Source organism: Carlito syrichta, unplaced genomic scaffold (assembly GCF_000164805.1).
Source record: "Carlito syrichta isolate Samal-C Ts95f unplaced genomic scaffold, Tarsius_syrichta-2.0.1 Scaffold315826, whole genome shotgun sequence".
Taxonomy (NCBI): Eukaryota; Metazoa; Chordata; class Mammalia; order Primates; family Tarsiidae; genus Carlito; species Carlito syrichta.
The window spans coordinates 715,703-731,186 of record NW_007259922.1 but is presented as its reverse complement, the minus strand read 5'-3'; the positions used below and the strand labels follow the sequence as shown (position 1 = coordinate 731,186).

At 53.1% G+C, this 15,484-nt stretch overlaps 1 protein-coding gene across 1 annotated transcript in view; it reads right to left on the bottom strand.

Annotated features, from left to right (window-relative positions):
* Positions 1-1,342: 1,342 nt before the first annotated feature.
* The window catches only part of FADS6 (fatty acid desaturase 6), a 32,521-nt gene continuing 18,379 nt past the window's right edge, over positions 1,343-15,484 (bottom strand). Inside the window, exons 4-8 of the mRNA XM_008073337.2 lie at positions 15,035-15,238; positions 4,580-4,760; positions 3,785-3,972; positions 2,159-2,338; positions 1,343-1,587 (exon numbers count right to left, since the gene is read on the bottom strand). Coding sequence (XP_008071528.2) covers positions 1,438-1,587; positions 2,159-2,338; positions 3,785-3,972; positions 4,580-4,760; positions 15,035-15,238 — 903 coding nt within the window. The 3' untranslated portion in view covers positions 1,343-1,437. The remainder of the gene's footprint in view (positions 1,588-2,158; positions 2,339-3,784; positions 3,973-4,579; positions 4,761-15,034; positions 15,239-15,484) is intronic.

Here is a 15,484-nt window from a genome sequence, read left to right as displayed (position 1 = left end):
CGCCTGTCACCGGCCTCCTCTGCCCATCCCATGAGTTCCCATCTGCTGGCAGCCCATCTCCCTATCAGCAGGGTCAGCACACCCTTCACCCCATCCAAGGACTTAACTGAAAAACAAGGCAAGTATGCATGCAGAGGACGACGTGCATGTTCTCAACCATGGACAATTCGACAATGCCTGGAGGCGTTTTGATTGTCACAACTTGGGCTCCCAGCACCTTGTAGGCAGAAGCCAGGAATACTGATACACATCCCACCATGCATCCTCAACAGCAAAGCCTTGTCCAGATAATATGCCAATAGGGCCAAGGTGAGAGAGCCTGTTTTAAACTAACTGCTCTGGCTTCATCTCAGGTCTGGCTTCCTTCTCTGTCCCTCCTTCTACCTGGGTACTTCCTTGCAACCCCCAGGTCCATCCCCCAGCTGGGGTCTCTCAACTCTGTCCACTTTGGCTAAATCCCAATGGTGTCCCTCAACGCCTTGGCCTCTTCCTCTGGCTGCCATCAGTGGTTCCCTTACAGGCCCACCTCACTCCCAGGCTGCAGACCGTCCTTCCAGAGCAAGCCCAGCCCCGACTTCAGGCTTTTTTCTGCACCCACCTTCCCTCCTCTCCCCTCTGAAGCCATCTGTCCTCCAGACCCCACCCTCTCCAGCCTCAGCTACCTCCCAGGAAAGCCATTCCCAGTGGATAATTTCCCAGATTCACCACTTCTAAACATCATGGAGCAAAGCAGACTTTTCTAGAGCTAGCCAAGGTCATGCTCAAAGCTACTCATACTCTTTTCCCCTGAGAGACTCTCTCCCCTCACGTTCCCTGGATTCTATCCCCACAAAAAACACCTGATTTTATCTTTCCAGCACTGTGGGCTTGGGGAATTACTGAGCAGTGTCTCACACAGGCTTCTTTGGCTGAGAAACTAGGAAGGCCTGCCAAAAGGAAGCTCACCCTGAGGTCCCCAGGGAGAGGGCACCTTGGTGGGCAGAGCCTCAAAGGGTACAGGAAGAAAAAGTGGCCAAGCCAGCATGAGGCTCTCCCACCACCAGGCAGACCCCAGGCCATGGGGCTTTCCCTCCTCTCTCTGTGCTCCCTCCTGCCTCCCAGGTGACCCCTATGCAGCATCCCAACTCACCCCCAATTCCCCCTACCAAGGCCCAGGTGGAGCAGAGGGGAAGGATTCAGCTGTGTAGTCCTGAGATTAAGCTGGCTGAGGTCCAGACTGACCAGAATACTCAGCCACCATTATTGCTTCCCCCAAATACCCCGAGAAACCCAGAGAAGCAAGCAAGGCAGGCGGCCACCAGGCCCCCTCCCAGCCTCATTGCCTGCCTCTTATATCCGGGTCCACCACCATCTACTGAGCCACAACCCCGGGCCAGCAGCAGCAGAAGGGCCAGGGCTGGGCCAGAAGGAGGCAGGGGCAGCAGCACTGGCCCGGCCTCATGGCAGCCCCACGAGCTCAGTGATCGGTGGGGCCTGCACCATGAACTCCTCATAGCGGTGGAGGAATAACCGGAAGCGAGCCAGGTATGAGTCCTCATTGTATGGCAGCTGTTTCTCGTGGAGGAACCGGGACACCACGGGCTTCACCTGAGAAGAGAAGACGGGCAGGAAGAGAAGGCTGTGAGCTGGGACTATGGGCAGACCCGTCACCCCACGGGGGCTGTCCTCGTCCCAGTCCCAGCTCCCGTCTACCCGGTTCCGTGATGCTCTGGAGGAGCTGAGGAACTAAATTCGGAGAATTTCTGCCCCCCACCCAGTGGGAGCTTCTCTCCAAAAGCCTCCCCCTGAGCTCCTGTCTGCATGACAGCCCTCCTTGGCCCAGCGGGATGAAAACCAGAGCTGCCTTTCACCAAGCAGCTACCGTGTGCCAAACATTTCAGATCCGTTTCTCCATTTCGTCCTCATGGTCAGTCAGTATAGGCACTGCTTACTCCCATTTTACAGAAGGGGAAGCCAAGGCTCAGAGGCATTCAGTTAACTTGTCCAGAGTCACGCTGCTAGTCAGAAACCGGGTGTCTCTGATCTGAAACCCATGCTGCTGCGTGTAGACCAGGCTGCCCTTCTTGGGTGACCTCTGACCGGGCCCTGGAGGTTTCCTTCTCCACCCTCAAACAGTTCCTTCACCCCAGGCCCCAGTCCCAGCCCAGCCCTCCCCTACCTTCAGGCACATGTTGTCGGAGAGCCTGGGGAAGAGGTGGTGCTCCACGTGGCAGCTGATGATTGAATGGCCGAACGCCCAGTCCAGCACAGGCAGTCGGGGCAGGTTGAGCACCCCCATGCTCATCAGGTGGATTCGTCGGGGCTTGTTGTCCCGGGAGAACATGGGCAGCCCGATGTGCTGTGACAGACACGTGGGTCACGCCCTGGGACTGGGCCAAGCTGCCCTGGACCTCTCCACCCCGCCCCAGGTGTCCTCTGCCTGCCCAGCCTGGGCCTCTCTCCACATCTATACAATAGGAGGTATGGACTGGGATCTGCTCGGATCCTGTGGTACTCTAATGCCCATGACTGCTACCACTGGCTGTCATGGCACTCTGCCTTTGCCTCATGCTGGAAAGACCCTTCCTGCACTCTTCACCAACCAAGGTCTCACTCATTGTTCAAGATGAAGTTTAACCAGTGCCTGTAACCACGTGCTGCAAGTGCCTCCTCTGCCGGGCGCTGTCCTAGGTCTAGGAACTCGGAGGTGACCAGGGGCTTCCACTGGCACAGGACAGGACACAGTTATGGGATTAAGTCATTAACAGCAGTTGTGGTGAGTGCCGGATGGTGAAGTACGGGATGCTCCACCCGGGGCCTTCCCTGGGCAGGGAGCAGGCAGGTGTCCCTGTGCAAACAGCGCTGGAGCTGAAGGCCAAGCCCTCAGCCTTACATGAAGACCTCCCACCTCCCTCCTTCACCTGCCTGCTGCATGGCATTCAGTGGGGTTCTTATTTTCACTCCATTGGGCATCCCGCCCAATGAAAGCATGCCAGCCAATATCAGGCAAGGAGAAGCAAAGCGCTTACCTGAAATCAAAACTCTTGGTGATGACCTGCGGTGGTCGGAAGGTGAGAATGCCTCCTTAGGTGGCCTCTCTATCCCCAATCACCTTATTTGTTTATTTTATTTTATTTTATTTTATTTTTTCTCTTTTTTTTTTTTTGAGTTGAAGTCTCACTCTGTCGCCCAGACTGGAGTGCAGTGGCCGCTCCCGGCCACCACAGCCTCGACCTGCTGGGCTCCGGCGATCCTTCCGCCTCAGCCTTCCGAGTAGCCGGAATTACAGGCATGTGCTACCACGCCCGGCTGATTTTTTTGATTTATTGTAGAGATGAGGTCTCGCCAACTTGCCCAGGCGGGTCTCGAACCCGCCGGCTCAGGCAATCTACTCACCTCAGCCTCCCAAAGCGTGGGATTACAGGCTGAGCCACCGAGCCCGGCTTATTTTATTGTTTTAGAGACAGGGTCTTGCTCTGTCACCCAGGCTGGAGTGCAGTGGCACCATCATGGCTCACTGCAGCCTCTATCCTCCTACCTGGACCTCCCAAGCTGGGACCACAGGCACGTGCCACCACACCTGGCTAATTTTTAAACTTTTTGTGGAGACGGGGTTTCAAAGTTGCCCAAGCTGGTCTCAAACTCCTGGCCTCAAGGGATCCTCATGTCTTGGCCTCCATAAGTGCTAGGATTACAGGCATGAGCCACGATGTTGCCCAGCCTTTTCAACCTTGAGTCCAGCCTGCAGCCAGTCCCCCTAAAGAATGCTCCCTTAACCCAGCATGCAGGGTAGGGGAGGCCTCACCTGGAAGATGTTGACGTGGAGGTAGGGGTGAGCCAGCAGGGATCTGGTGAGAAGCATGCAGGCCAGGGCTGAGCTGGGGCTCTTAAAGCCTGACACGTTTAGGAGCAGCCAGTAGTGAGAATACAGGCCCAGGGAAATCAGGCCCAGTGTCCGCAGAGCCGTCCTGAGCTCCACCTTCCTCAGCCGTTCTGCCAGAAGGGGCAAGAAATAGAGCCAGGGGAAGGCAAGGATTGCATCCATCACGAGCTGGCTCCTTGCTGACTCAGTGGTGCTAAGGCAGAGGGTGGCCTGGGTGTGTTTAACTCACGCACGCAACAGCCCTGGGAGGTGGATTCCTCCATTGCATGGACAAAGAAACAGAGACATCAAGTGACATGACCAAGGTCAAGACCTGGGATTTGAACCCAGGTCTGGCTGCCCCATGGCTTCTGTTCCTGCCACCATATAATATCGTTTCCATGATACAAGACAACTAGAACATGCAATATGATCTGTGCAAGACATCTACAGGGCATTTTTACATCTACGACCTACTTGCTTTCAAATCACCCTTGAGGATCTGGTATGGAACCTGGGGCTCAGAGAGGTGAAGTTACCTGCCCACAGTCCCAGTCAATAAGTGGCAGAGCCAGACTTGGCCCCAGGTCCAAGACTCTTTCTATGCTGCCTGGCTGCCTCAGAAAGTCTCTCTTGGGTCTTCCTCAACAAGTGGCCTCCACGAAGCCAGACTTGGAGGGAGAGTAGGGGAATCCAGGTCATTGCAGGCACTTTGGGCCAGGCCCTCACAGCACGTACCTACAGCCACGAGTGGGGTTATGATGGGGATTAAGAGAGGAGCGAGGAACATGTAGACATAGCGGTTGAGACAAGGCAGCCTCCACGTGCTGGAGTCCCCCAGGCCCACCACGTTGGTGTAGGCGTGGTGCATCTTGACATGTCCGTGCTTGGCGTGCTCTGCAGTGAAGGCCGTGCATACCTAGAGGGAGCCAGAAAGGGCACTGGTGTCCATGTCTGGCACAGTCGAGCCAAGCAGGACCTTTGGGAGCCTCCAGAACACCCCCACCTCCTCGGACCCTGCATTGTCAGGGCCTCCCTGCCTTACAGCCTCAACTAATCAGCCTTGACCATCAAGTCTCAGGTATCCATGACCACAAAGTGGCAGCCAGTCAAAACAACCGCATCCACTTGGCGTGGCTCGGCAAAGCATTTGGGGATAGGAGGCCAGACTCCCAGACTCTTGGAGTGCCACTCTGCCAGTGACCCCCCAGTCTCAGAGGCTGTCAAGATTGGGTGCACTGCGGGTGAAGCTCTGGCATCCACTGCAATGATTCTATGTGTCTTTGTGTTAGAAACATCGGTGCCTACATAACACTGCTTTGCATTCAGAGCCCACAACAGCAGCTGGGAGAGGGTTGCAGGAGGGGTCTGATAATGAAGGGACACCATCTCCTGAACAGCCCACAAGGAGGGGTGGGGGTGTCGCAATGGGGGCTGAGAGCTAACTTCTCCCTAGGACCACACTCCTCTGGCGTGGAGAATGGGATTCTCTGAGCCCTCTCAAGAGCTGCAGCAGGGGCTCTGACTCCTAGGAGAGCAGGCCTCCCTGAAGGCAGAAGAGGGCTAAGGTGTTTCTTATGCAGATATATGCAAACGAGCATGCAGATGTAAGCCTCTTCCAATATTTTATCCAGGACAGAAAATTTTGCTAGTTTATTGAAGATACCGCCTGCCCGCTTCTGGAGGAACTTGAAAAGGTTCCCAATGCCAGTCACTCTAAGCCCGGTAAAGACAGAACACCCTTCGCTGAGAGCTCACTACGTACCAGGCTCCGTGTTCTGCACTTGACACAATTCCAAACCTAGGGGGGCAGCGGTGTCGTAGTTCAGTCTGCAGAAGCAAAACTGAGATAGAGAGGGGCCACATGGCCCAGGTCACGCAGCTAAATAGGTGTGGGAGGCAGGATCTGGACTCAAAGGACCAGATTCCACCCAAGATGAGTCATAAAGTTCTTGAGAAGAGCCACGTCCTGCAACTGAACACCAACCCGGGCTATGGGCCCAGCCACAGAGGCAAAAGCAGAAGAAAGATCAGGAATGGCACTGTCCTCACACTCTGTCCCTTGGAACAGAGACTCCATCTAAAAGGCACTATGGAAGCCGTTTTGTACACGAGCCACCCTGTGTTAATCTTGCCTGACCCATGAGGCAACATCAACCAGTCAGAACTGACTTGTTTCAAGTCCTCATTTGCATGGCAGGAACCCCTAATGCATGACAGGAAGCCTAACCCTAACCAAAGGAGGTCAACTCTGCTGTGAAGACACCTCAAGCCACTGACTTGGGGGCTTATCGGGTTATCACTCTCTTGCCTCCTGCCTCCTTGCCCCGTATTCAATAAACCTGTTTTTCTACTCTAATCTGATTTCGGTGAATTCTTTCACTGTGACTCAGGCCTCAGGTTATCTGGTCACTACATGTACCTGCAACAGGCATGAGGCGCACAACCATGGTTTAACAAAAGATACCGGGAGATATGTCAAACCCACCAATGCCTTACGGGCCCTCAAGTCTCTTTGCTCTCAGGTGATACAAGCAACTCACAGAAGGGCAAATTTCGCCCAAGGACGCTAGTGAGATGGGCAGTGAGGTGCGTCATGTGTGGTTTACCACTCAGCACACACTTCCAGGGTCTGTATATGGTTTGCCTTTTCATATAAATAAGAACAGATTGGAGGCTATTTCTGTAACACTGGGTTCTCACGCCCATGTAGGTGTTCTCACCTGAGAGGAAGAAAAAGGGCTGGTAGGAGACGGTGGGTCGCTGGGTGTCTGTCTGGTGCCCACAACCCATCAACCCAAGGGCAGTGGGCAATGACCACACACTGCTGAGTTAGCTAGAAAATGGACTGTTCTGCTGAAAGAGATCATTTAAAGGTCTTATCCAAGAGGATTCAAATTCAGACCTAGAGAAAGTTCCAGAAGAAGCCTCATCAGTGGTGCTGCTTTTTTGGGGGGAGGGAGATAAGATCTCACTCTGTCACCCAGGCTAGAGTGCAGTGGTGCAATCACAGCTCACTGCAGCCTCGACCTCCTGGGCTCACATACTCCTCTCACCTCAGCCTCCTGAGTAGCTAGGACTACAGGTGCATGCCACCAGGCCCAGCCAATTTTTAAACTTTTTTTAGAGACTAGGTCTCAATATGTTGCCTAGGCTCATCTTGAACTCCTGGCCTCAAGCAATTCTCCCATGTTAACCTCCCAAAGTGCTGGGATTACGGGTGTGAGCCACTGCACCAGACGATGGTGCTGCTTTTTTTCTGAGTGGGAGTCTCACTCTGTCGCCCAGGTTGGATGGCACGCTCACAGCCACCGCAGCCTTGACCTGCTGGGATCAGGTGATCCTTCCGCCTCAGCCTTCCAAGTAGCTGGAACCACAGGCATGTGCCACCTCGCCCAACTGATTGATTGATTGATTGACTGATTGTAGAGACAAGGTCTCGCCATGTTGCTCAGGCTGGTCTCGAACCCCTGAACCCAGGCAATCCTCTCGCCCCTCCCCCCAGACTGCTGGGATTACAGGCTTGAGCCACTGCGCCTGGCCTGGTGCTGCACCTCCTGTGCCTCTTGAGAAGACTTAGCCCTAATCCCTCAGCACTGAGTAGCCAGGGTGTGCAGAGGCAGCTATCAGTATAATCCTTCTGGACATCTTGTCGGCTGAATGTAGGAGCTCCAAAACTTCTCTCATTCAAGAATAAATCCATTCATTTATTCTTTCGTTCAGTCGTTCATTCACTTAAGCATCCTCAGACCCCTGGTTGGACACCAGCCCAGAGTCCCTCCTGCCAGACGGATGCTACCCTGGGGTGTCCCACGGCCCCTTTTTCTCACCCTACCCATGCCTGCTGCCCCGCCATTCCTGCGCCCATCACAGAAGTGGCCCCTCCATGGCCCTAGCCCCAAACCGGAAATCTAGCCATTGCCCTTGACTTACTCATCCCCCTCTTCCTCCTCCCCAGCTCCCACCCAGACAACCCCCCCTGCACCCTCCTCCCGTCCTCACCACCTCTCACCTGGTCCCTACCAACAGCCTCTGACCTATCTCCTTCCTTGTCTGCCTCAAATCCAGTAGAGTGACCTAGATAAAACCCAACTTCAATTGCATCATAATTTTATAATTACGGTTTTAATCCTGCAGTGTACTGTTTGTTTAAAAAATCAAAGAGGAAAAGCCAGGTTCGGTGGCTCAGCCTGTAATCACAGTGCCTTGGGAGGCTGAGGTGAGTGGATTGCCTGAGCCCGTGGGTTCAAGACCCGCCTGGGCAACTTGGCGAGACCTCATCTCTACCATAAATCAAAAAATCAGCCGGGCGTGGTAGCGCGCGCCTGTAGTTCCAGTTACCCGGAAGGCTGAGGCAGAAGGATCGCCGGAGCCCAGCAGGTCGAGGCTGCGGTGGCTGGGAGCGGCCACTGCACTCCAGTCTGGGCGACAGAGTGAGACTCCAACTCAAAAATAAAAATAAATAAAATAAAAGAGGAAATGATTAGAGAAGGACACAGAAGAGACTGATAACATCTGTCTGTCAGGAAAAATGAGGCAGCTGTGGAATAGGACAGGAAGAAGACGTTTCCCTATACTTTTTGAATTCTGAATTATATAAACACATTACCTAGTCAAACATAAATTAAGTTTGAGAACTATCAGCTTAGACCGCTATCTTTGGCCACAAGACAAAGTCCCCGCTCCTCTGCCTCCTTGTTCCCTTCTCCAGGGTTCCCACTAGATTCTAGTGACTCCAGATTTCTGGTCCTATTATTATTATTTTTTTTTTTGGTAGAAACAGGGTTTTGGCCAGGCCCAGTGGCTCAGCCTGTAATCCCAGCGCTTTGGGAGGCCGAGGTGAGTGGACTGCCTGAGCCCGTGGGTTCAAGACCCGCCTGGGCAACTTGGCGAGACCTCATCTCTACAATAAATAAAAGCCGGATGTAAAAAAGGTAGCGTGCGCCTGTAACTCCAGCTACTCAGAAGGCTGAGGCAGAAGGATCACTGGAGCCCAGCGGTCGAGGCTGTGGTGGCTGGGAGCGTGCCACTGCACTCCAGTCGGGTGACAGAGTGAGACTCCAACTCAAAAAAAAAAAAAGTAAGAAACAGGGTTTTGCTATGTTGCCCAAGCTGGTCTCAAACTCCTGGCCTTAAGCGAGCTTCCCACCTTGGCCTCCCAAAGTGCTAGGATTATAGGTGTGAGCCACCGCACCTGGCCTACCCCAGGTTTCCAAGGGTCTCTCATACACTGTGCTTTTCCCCGCAGCCTTTGTTCATACAGCTGTCTGAAACCACCTTCCTGCTCCTGAGCCTGGCCAAGCCTGTCCTGGCATCTCTTCTGGAAACTCTCCTCAGGGTTTCTCAGCTCTGCATGGTTGATATTTGGGAACAGGTAATGTTTTGTTTCAGGGGATGTCCTGTATCCTGCGGGATGCTGAACAGCATCCTAGATGCCAGTAGCACGCACACATGCACATACACACAAACACACAAACAGCACGTCCCAGTCTTTTTTTTTTTGAGTCCGAGTCTCACTCTGTCACCCAGGCTAGAGTGCAGTTATGCACTCATGGCCACTGCAGCCTCGACCTGCTAGGCTCAGGTAATCCTTCCACCTCAGCCTTCCAAGTAGCTGGAACCACAGGCTCACGCTACACACCCAGCTAATTTTTTGATTGACTATAGCGATGAGGTCTCACCAAGTTGCCCAGCCTGGTCTCGAACCCATGGACTCAGGCCATCCTCTCACCTCGGCCTCACAAAGTCTTTGCCCCGGTCTTGATAGCCAAACATGTCTCCAGATTTTGGACTCTAGACTGGAGCCCCAAAATGACCATGCATGCCCACTCTTGGACAAGTGGCTTAACCTCCCAGACCAGCATTTCCTCATCTACAAAGGAAGGGTAACTATAGCTTCACCCTCACAGAGAGGTATGACTTTTAAATGAGATAATTCATGAAAAAGACACAGTAAGCCACCAGTAAGCGTTAGCTAGCATAATCAGGGTCTTTTCTTACTTAGGTGTTATTTGTGTGTGTCCCTTTCTCACTTGACTCTGAGTCCCTGAGGAACCGGAACCAGATCCTATTCACTGTTGTGTCCCCAGCGCCTACGGAAGAAGCCACGGACATGGAACAGAAGTTGGATGATGTTGAGGGCATCGCTCAGGATACAAAGCCAAGTCTCAGCCCTGCCCCGTAAAACCAGCCTCTTTCCATGGCTCCTCCCCCAAGCTGGGCATCCGTCAAGGTGACACTGCTCGCATTCAGCACTGCCACCACAGACTGTCCCCGGCTTGCTCCAGTGTACTCCCCTTATCCCCCAGCCCTGTTTGGCCTTGGGAAGTGGTATACACACCCTCCAGGGTCCTCACTGCCAGAAGCCAGGCTTTTAGAGACCCTACATGAGTGGGATTATATGAGCCCCCCTTCCTGGAGTCCTCAGGCTTATCCTGAAGGAAGTCACATCAAAGCTCTCAGAAGCAGGGCTACTTGAAAATACATTTTGAGGGCAACCCCTTCAGGTCCCCTCCCACTGTGGGAGCTTTTCTGTCCTCTCAATAAATCCTGGAAAGAAAGAAAGGAAAGAAAAAAAGAAAGGAAAGAAAGGAAGAAAGAAAGAAAGAAAGAAAGAAAGAAAGAAAGAAAGAAAGAAAGAAAGAAAGAAAGAAAGAAAGAAAGAACAAACATTTTGAGAACCTACATGTGGGATAAAATTGCATAGAACCACAGACACACGCACACACAAACACACACACACACACACACACACACACACACACACACACACACACACACACATTGCAGGGAAGACTGGGTGAGAGATACACCAGAACTTTCTGTCCTATTTTTGCAAGTCTTGTGAATCTTTATTTATTTATTTATTATTTTTTTTTTTTGAGTCAGAGTCACACAGGCTGGAGTGCAGTGGCATGTTCACAGCTCCCGCAGCCTCGACCTGCTGGGCTCAGGCGATCCTTCCACCTTAGTCTTCCAAATAGCTGGAACTACAGGCGCGCTCCACCATGCCCAGCTAATTTTTTGTTTTATTGTAGAGCCAAGGTCTCCCCATGTTTCCCAGGCAGGTTTCAAACCCATGAGCTCAGGTAATCCTCTTGCCTCCACCTCCCAAGGTGCTGGGATCACAGGCGTGAGCCACCAAGCCTGGCCATTTTATTTTAAAAATAAAAAAGGTTTCTACAAAAGTATATTTTTGTACTGCAGATCTGAGTTTGCCCCCTAAATAAATTTTTAAGATTAAAAAATAAGAAGTCATAGTTGAGATTAAACAACACCTCTCGGGGATTGGGTAGGGACAGGCAGAGAGGAGGTCAAAGAGACAGTCCAGAGGATTATGGCCACACTGAACTACTGTGAGAAGAAAATCTTCCAGGGTCATGACTAAGCTGGGGTTCTGGGTTCTGTTTCCAACCCACAAGGGATTTGATGGAAGGTGATGGCATTCCCCTGTGTGACGGTCCTCCCCCAAGGCAGAGTTCCCAGTCAGCCAGCTGTGACTCCAACCTACAGCACAAAGCCGACTTTACAAGGAGGATTTGAAGCTGAGACAATAAAGAGTTTAATAACTGGCACTGCCTGTTCCCTCCCACACAGGGGAGCATCTTGGATTGTGACACGCGAAAGTCCCTAAAGCACTCTGATTTCAGGAGCTAATCCTTCCCAAGCTTCAGTACTTAAACTGCAGTGGCATGTCCACCTGCCCCTTCACCTTCCTGTGGCCGTCGTGGTGTGGTGCCCTTCACTGGTAGTTCCCAAGAATATGCCTGACCGTCTCCATGATATGACCCAGGACAGGGAGGGTTAGATGCTCTGGCTGGGTAAGGCCAAGGTTATCAGTGAGCAGGAGAGAAGGTCAAGGTTATGCCAGCAGGAGAGAGGCAACTTCCTCAAGTAGACAAGAAATGAGTCTTCAGAGGGAAGGTCACCTGGCATGGGCAGCTGCACAGCACAGGATTTTGGACACTTTAGGAGAGAAACAACAACCTGGGCTGGAAGAGCCCCCTCCATCCTGTCTGCCCCTCCCCCAGATCCAATGGATCAGAGAGGGTGAGGCCCTGGTCCCACCCCCAGCTTGGAGTTGGTAAACCCTGAGACAATCTCAGCAAAAGCTGGGTGCCCAGGAAAGCCAAGGATACTCAGCTGATGCCAGAGGCTGCAGAATTTGCAAAACACCCGAAGGAACCCAAGGCCTGGGACTCAATTATTCTGCAACAAAGATGTCTCCTGAAGGTCAAGGTCTGGGAAGAGCACAGGCACCCAGCAAGAGCAGGGTTAAAGGAGAGATGACACCAAGACTGCTAAAAGACAGTCAGAGATCCAGGAAGGGTCCCGGAGCATCCCCTGAGGTCCTAGGCAGTGAGATCTTATCCCCTGCTACCTGCCGAGGCCCAGAAACATAGCACCCCCTCCCCAGCATATGCACAGCTCTGTGGAGTTAGGCAAGCTTTCAGCTAACAAAAACAAAACGACAGTGACAAAGCAAACAACAATAACAACTGCTCACCCCTTCCTTGCAACTGACCACACGTTCCCTCCAGAGAAAGAAAGGGATGTCTACCCTCGAGCATCTAAGAGTCAGGACCAGCAAAGCCTGCGCTGTCTCATTTAATCCACACGCTGGCTTCACGAGGGAGGTAATGTCATTACTCTTGCTTATTAGAGGAGGAAACTGACACTCAGATGTTGCATCAAGTAACTTGCCCAAGGTCAGGGCAGCCAGTGGAGCTGGGATTCCGACCGTGACTTCAAAGGTTGTGCCCCAGACACTGTCCCCGGCCTCATCCTGCCCGTCAGACAAGACCAGCAACCTCCCCCCACCAATGCCAGCCAGGCTGGGGAGGCTGATCCATCCCCTCCCCCACCCTGGGAACAAGGGCCTGAGAGACAAAGTTCCTGTGTCCTGCCCCCCGGCCCCTTGTGACACCAGCCAGGTGTCACAACACGAGGCAGGAGCCAGGCCTCCCCACCCCAGCCTCAAGGGGGTTCACAGGCCTCTAGGATGGGACCTTCCATACGCCAGTTTTTCCCTGGACCTTGTCCCCTGGCCATTGACAACAAATATTGACAGGAGACCTTCTAAGAGCTCAGGGCTGTGCCAGGAGCTGAAGAGACAAAGTTGGCAAAGATGAAGCCACTGGTCTGGGCTCACGGGAACAAGATAGTGTGCAGCCAGCAGAATGTAGCCCTGAGGCTGCCTGGGGTCTCACAGGGCAGGCCAGGTGAGCTCTCCAGAAAAGGTCTCCAATGAGGGAGTCTTGGAAGCCTTCTCAGAGGAGGTGTCCTTGGCTTTCTGCCTTTGCTCAGCACACATGATAGCTACTGTGTGGGTATCACACTTTGGTGGGTATCAGATTCACCTGGGGAACTTGGTAAAAATGTAGTGACCCCGGTCCTCTTCTTCATCAAGCCTGGGCCTCCAGGTCACTCTGCTACACACCAAAGTTTGAGAACCACTAGATCATCTCTGGACAAGAAACCCCCTGCAGCCAAGTGGTTCACAATTCTCAGTACCTGCTTCTTGTCCTCAGCTGTACTCCTGGCATGCGGTACAGCTTTGAAAAAAATCCAAACAGAGCTCCTTCTGCGCCCATCCCAGTGGTTACCACACTGCCCATGTCGCCAGCACAGCCCAATGTCTCCCCTGCTTCTCTCTGTGGATTACAAACTCCGTGAGTATCTGAGCCAGACTCCAGGGTCTGGCCCATGCCTCAGAGTCTGGTTGGGACCAAAGTCCAGGGCTTCCTGGGAAAGGAAGTGTCTTGAAATTGACCCCGAGGATCAGGAGCCTGTTGGTTCCTCTCATCCTCAGCACTTTAAAAATGTGTGCTGGTGGAAGGGGTGGGGAAGGGGGAAAAGCGGGGTACAAAGAGTGTTAGGTGGGAAATGTTACCCCACTCGGCTGATGCGGTATAGTATTATAGATATGCTACATACATGTGTGTATAGTTACATAACTTCATAAAAAGTTAATAGTTGAATTGATTGGTCACAATAACTAGTCCTTGCCAGGAGAAAAAAAAAAGCTGTTTCTTTTTTTTTTTTTTGAGTCAGAGTCTCACTCTGTCACCCAGGCTGGAGTGCAGTGGCACGCTCACAGCCACCACAGCCTCTACCTGCTTCACTCAGGCAGTCCTTCCACCTCAGCCTTCCAAGCAGCTGGAACTATGGGTACACACCACCACGCCCAGCTAATTTTTTGATTTTTTGTAGAGACGAGGTCTCGCCATGTTGCCCAGGCTGGTCTCAAACCCCCGGGCACAGGCAATCCTCTCGGCTCCATCTCCCAAAGTGCTGGGATTGCAGGCGTGAGGCACCACGCCTGGCTAAAAAGCTGTTTCTGGTACCAGCCTTCCCTATTTATTCATAAGGGACCTGCGTGGCCAGGTGACAGTCCCCTGGAAGAGAGGGAGCAGGTTCACAGAGGAACAAGAGAGACTTGGTAACCAGTCCGGAGAGAAACCTGGCCAGAAATCTTTGCCCTCCTGGGCTTGGCCGTAGGTGAGAAGGCCAAAGCAAGAGCAGGACTTGCAGCAGGTGGAAGAAAAAAGGGCAAAAGTCATGAAAGAGGAGGCTCCTCTCTGGAGCAGATCTTGGGGCTGGGGGTTTCTCAGTGTGGCTCAGCCATCTCCAGGTGACAGAGGAGTATGATCAGGAGTGGGGACACTGTGACACTAGGCCCCTCCTCCCCCTCCCCTTCTGAGTGTGGTTCACATTTTAAACCCTGATGGCAAAACCTGATTGCAAAGGTTGCCCTGTGGGCCAGGACAATGACCGTCACCCACCAGCACCTGCCAACCATTAATGTCCTGGTAGAAGGAGGAGGTGCCAGTCATCTCTTGGCCCAGCGCTGTAGAGAGGCAAGTGGATGTGCCTGGGCCAAGTCTATAGCCACAGATAGGCACTTGGATACTCACCATGCAGTTCTCCACCCACTGGTTGCAAACACCCTCTCACGGGCTTGGAGATGTGTGCGCGCACACGCACAAACACACACACACACACACACACACACACACACACACACACACACACACACACGCCCTGCACTGCATATTGAACATCTGGGTCTACAGGTCGACAGCTGCCCACGTGAGCACACACACAGCTGCACACACCTGCCTGCTTGCACGAAATAACGCGGTTGCCCACCCGGCACCAGCAGCTGTCCCACTCTCCCTCTCCCAGGCTCACCTCCACAAAGAAAAGCAGCCAGATCTTGCTCCAGCGTTTGGACTCGGTGAGGGCACCATGAACGGCCAGGTGGCTGCCCTTGACAGTAAGCGTGTAGTGGCACACACCCAGGATGGTGATACCCAAGACAAAGACCAGGACATTCTCAGTGCACAGGCACAGGAACCCTGCAGGAGGAGGAGGCAGAGGAGGGGGTGATGGGGTCTTTCTTTAGCTCTTGGAGATCTGGACCCAAAGGCCTCAGCCCCCACCCTGGGAGTCCAGGTCAGAGTGCGCCCAGTTTTGGGAGCTGCCGCAGGCAGGAGTCAGGCAGGTCCCCCTGTGGCCTGAGGGGGATGGGCTGGCTCTCTCTACAGGATGTGGACAAGACAGAGTTCCCACTGGCTCACTAAGGAAACTCCAGTGGCCCTGAGGGGCTTTCCCCTGGATCCCAGCCAGAGACAGCAGGGG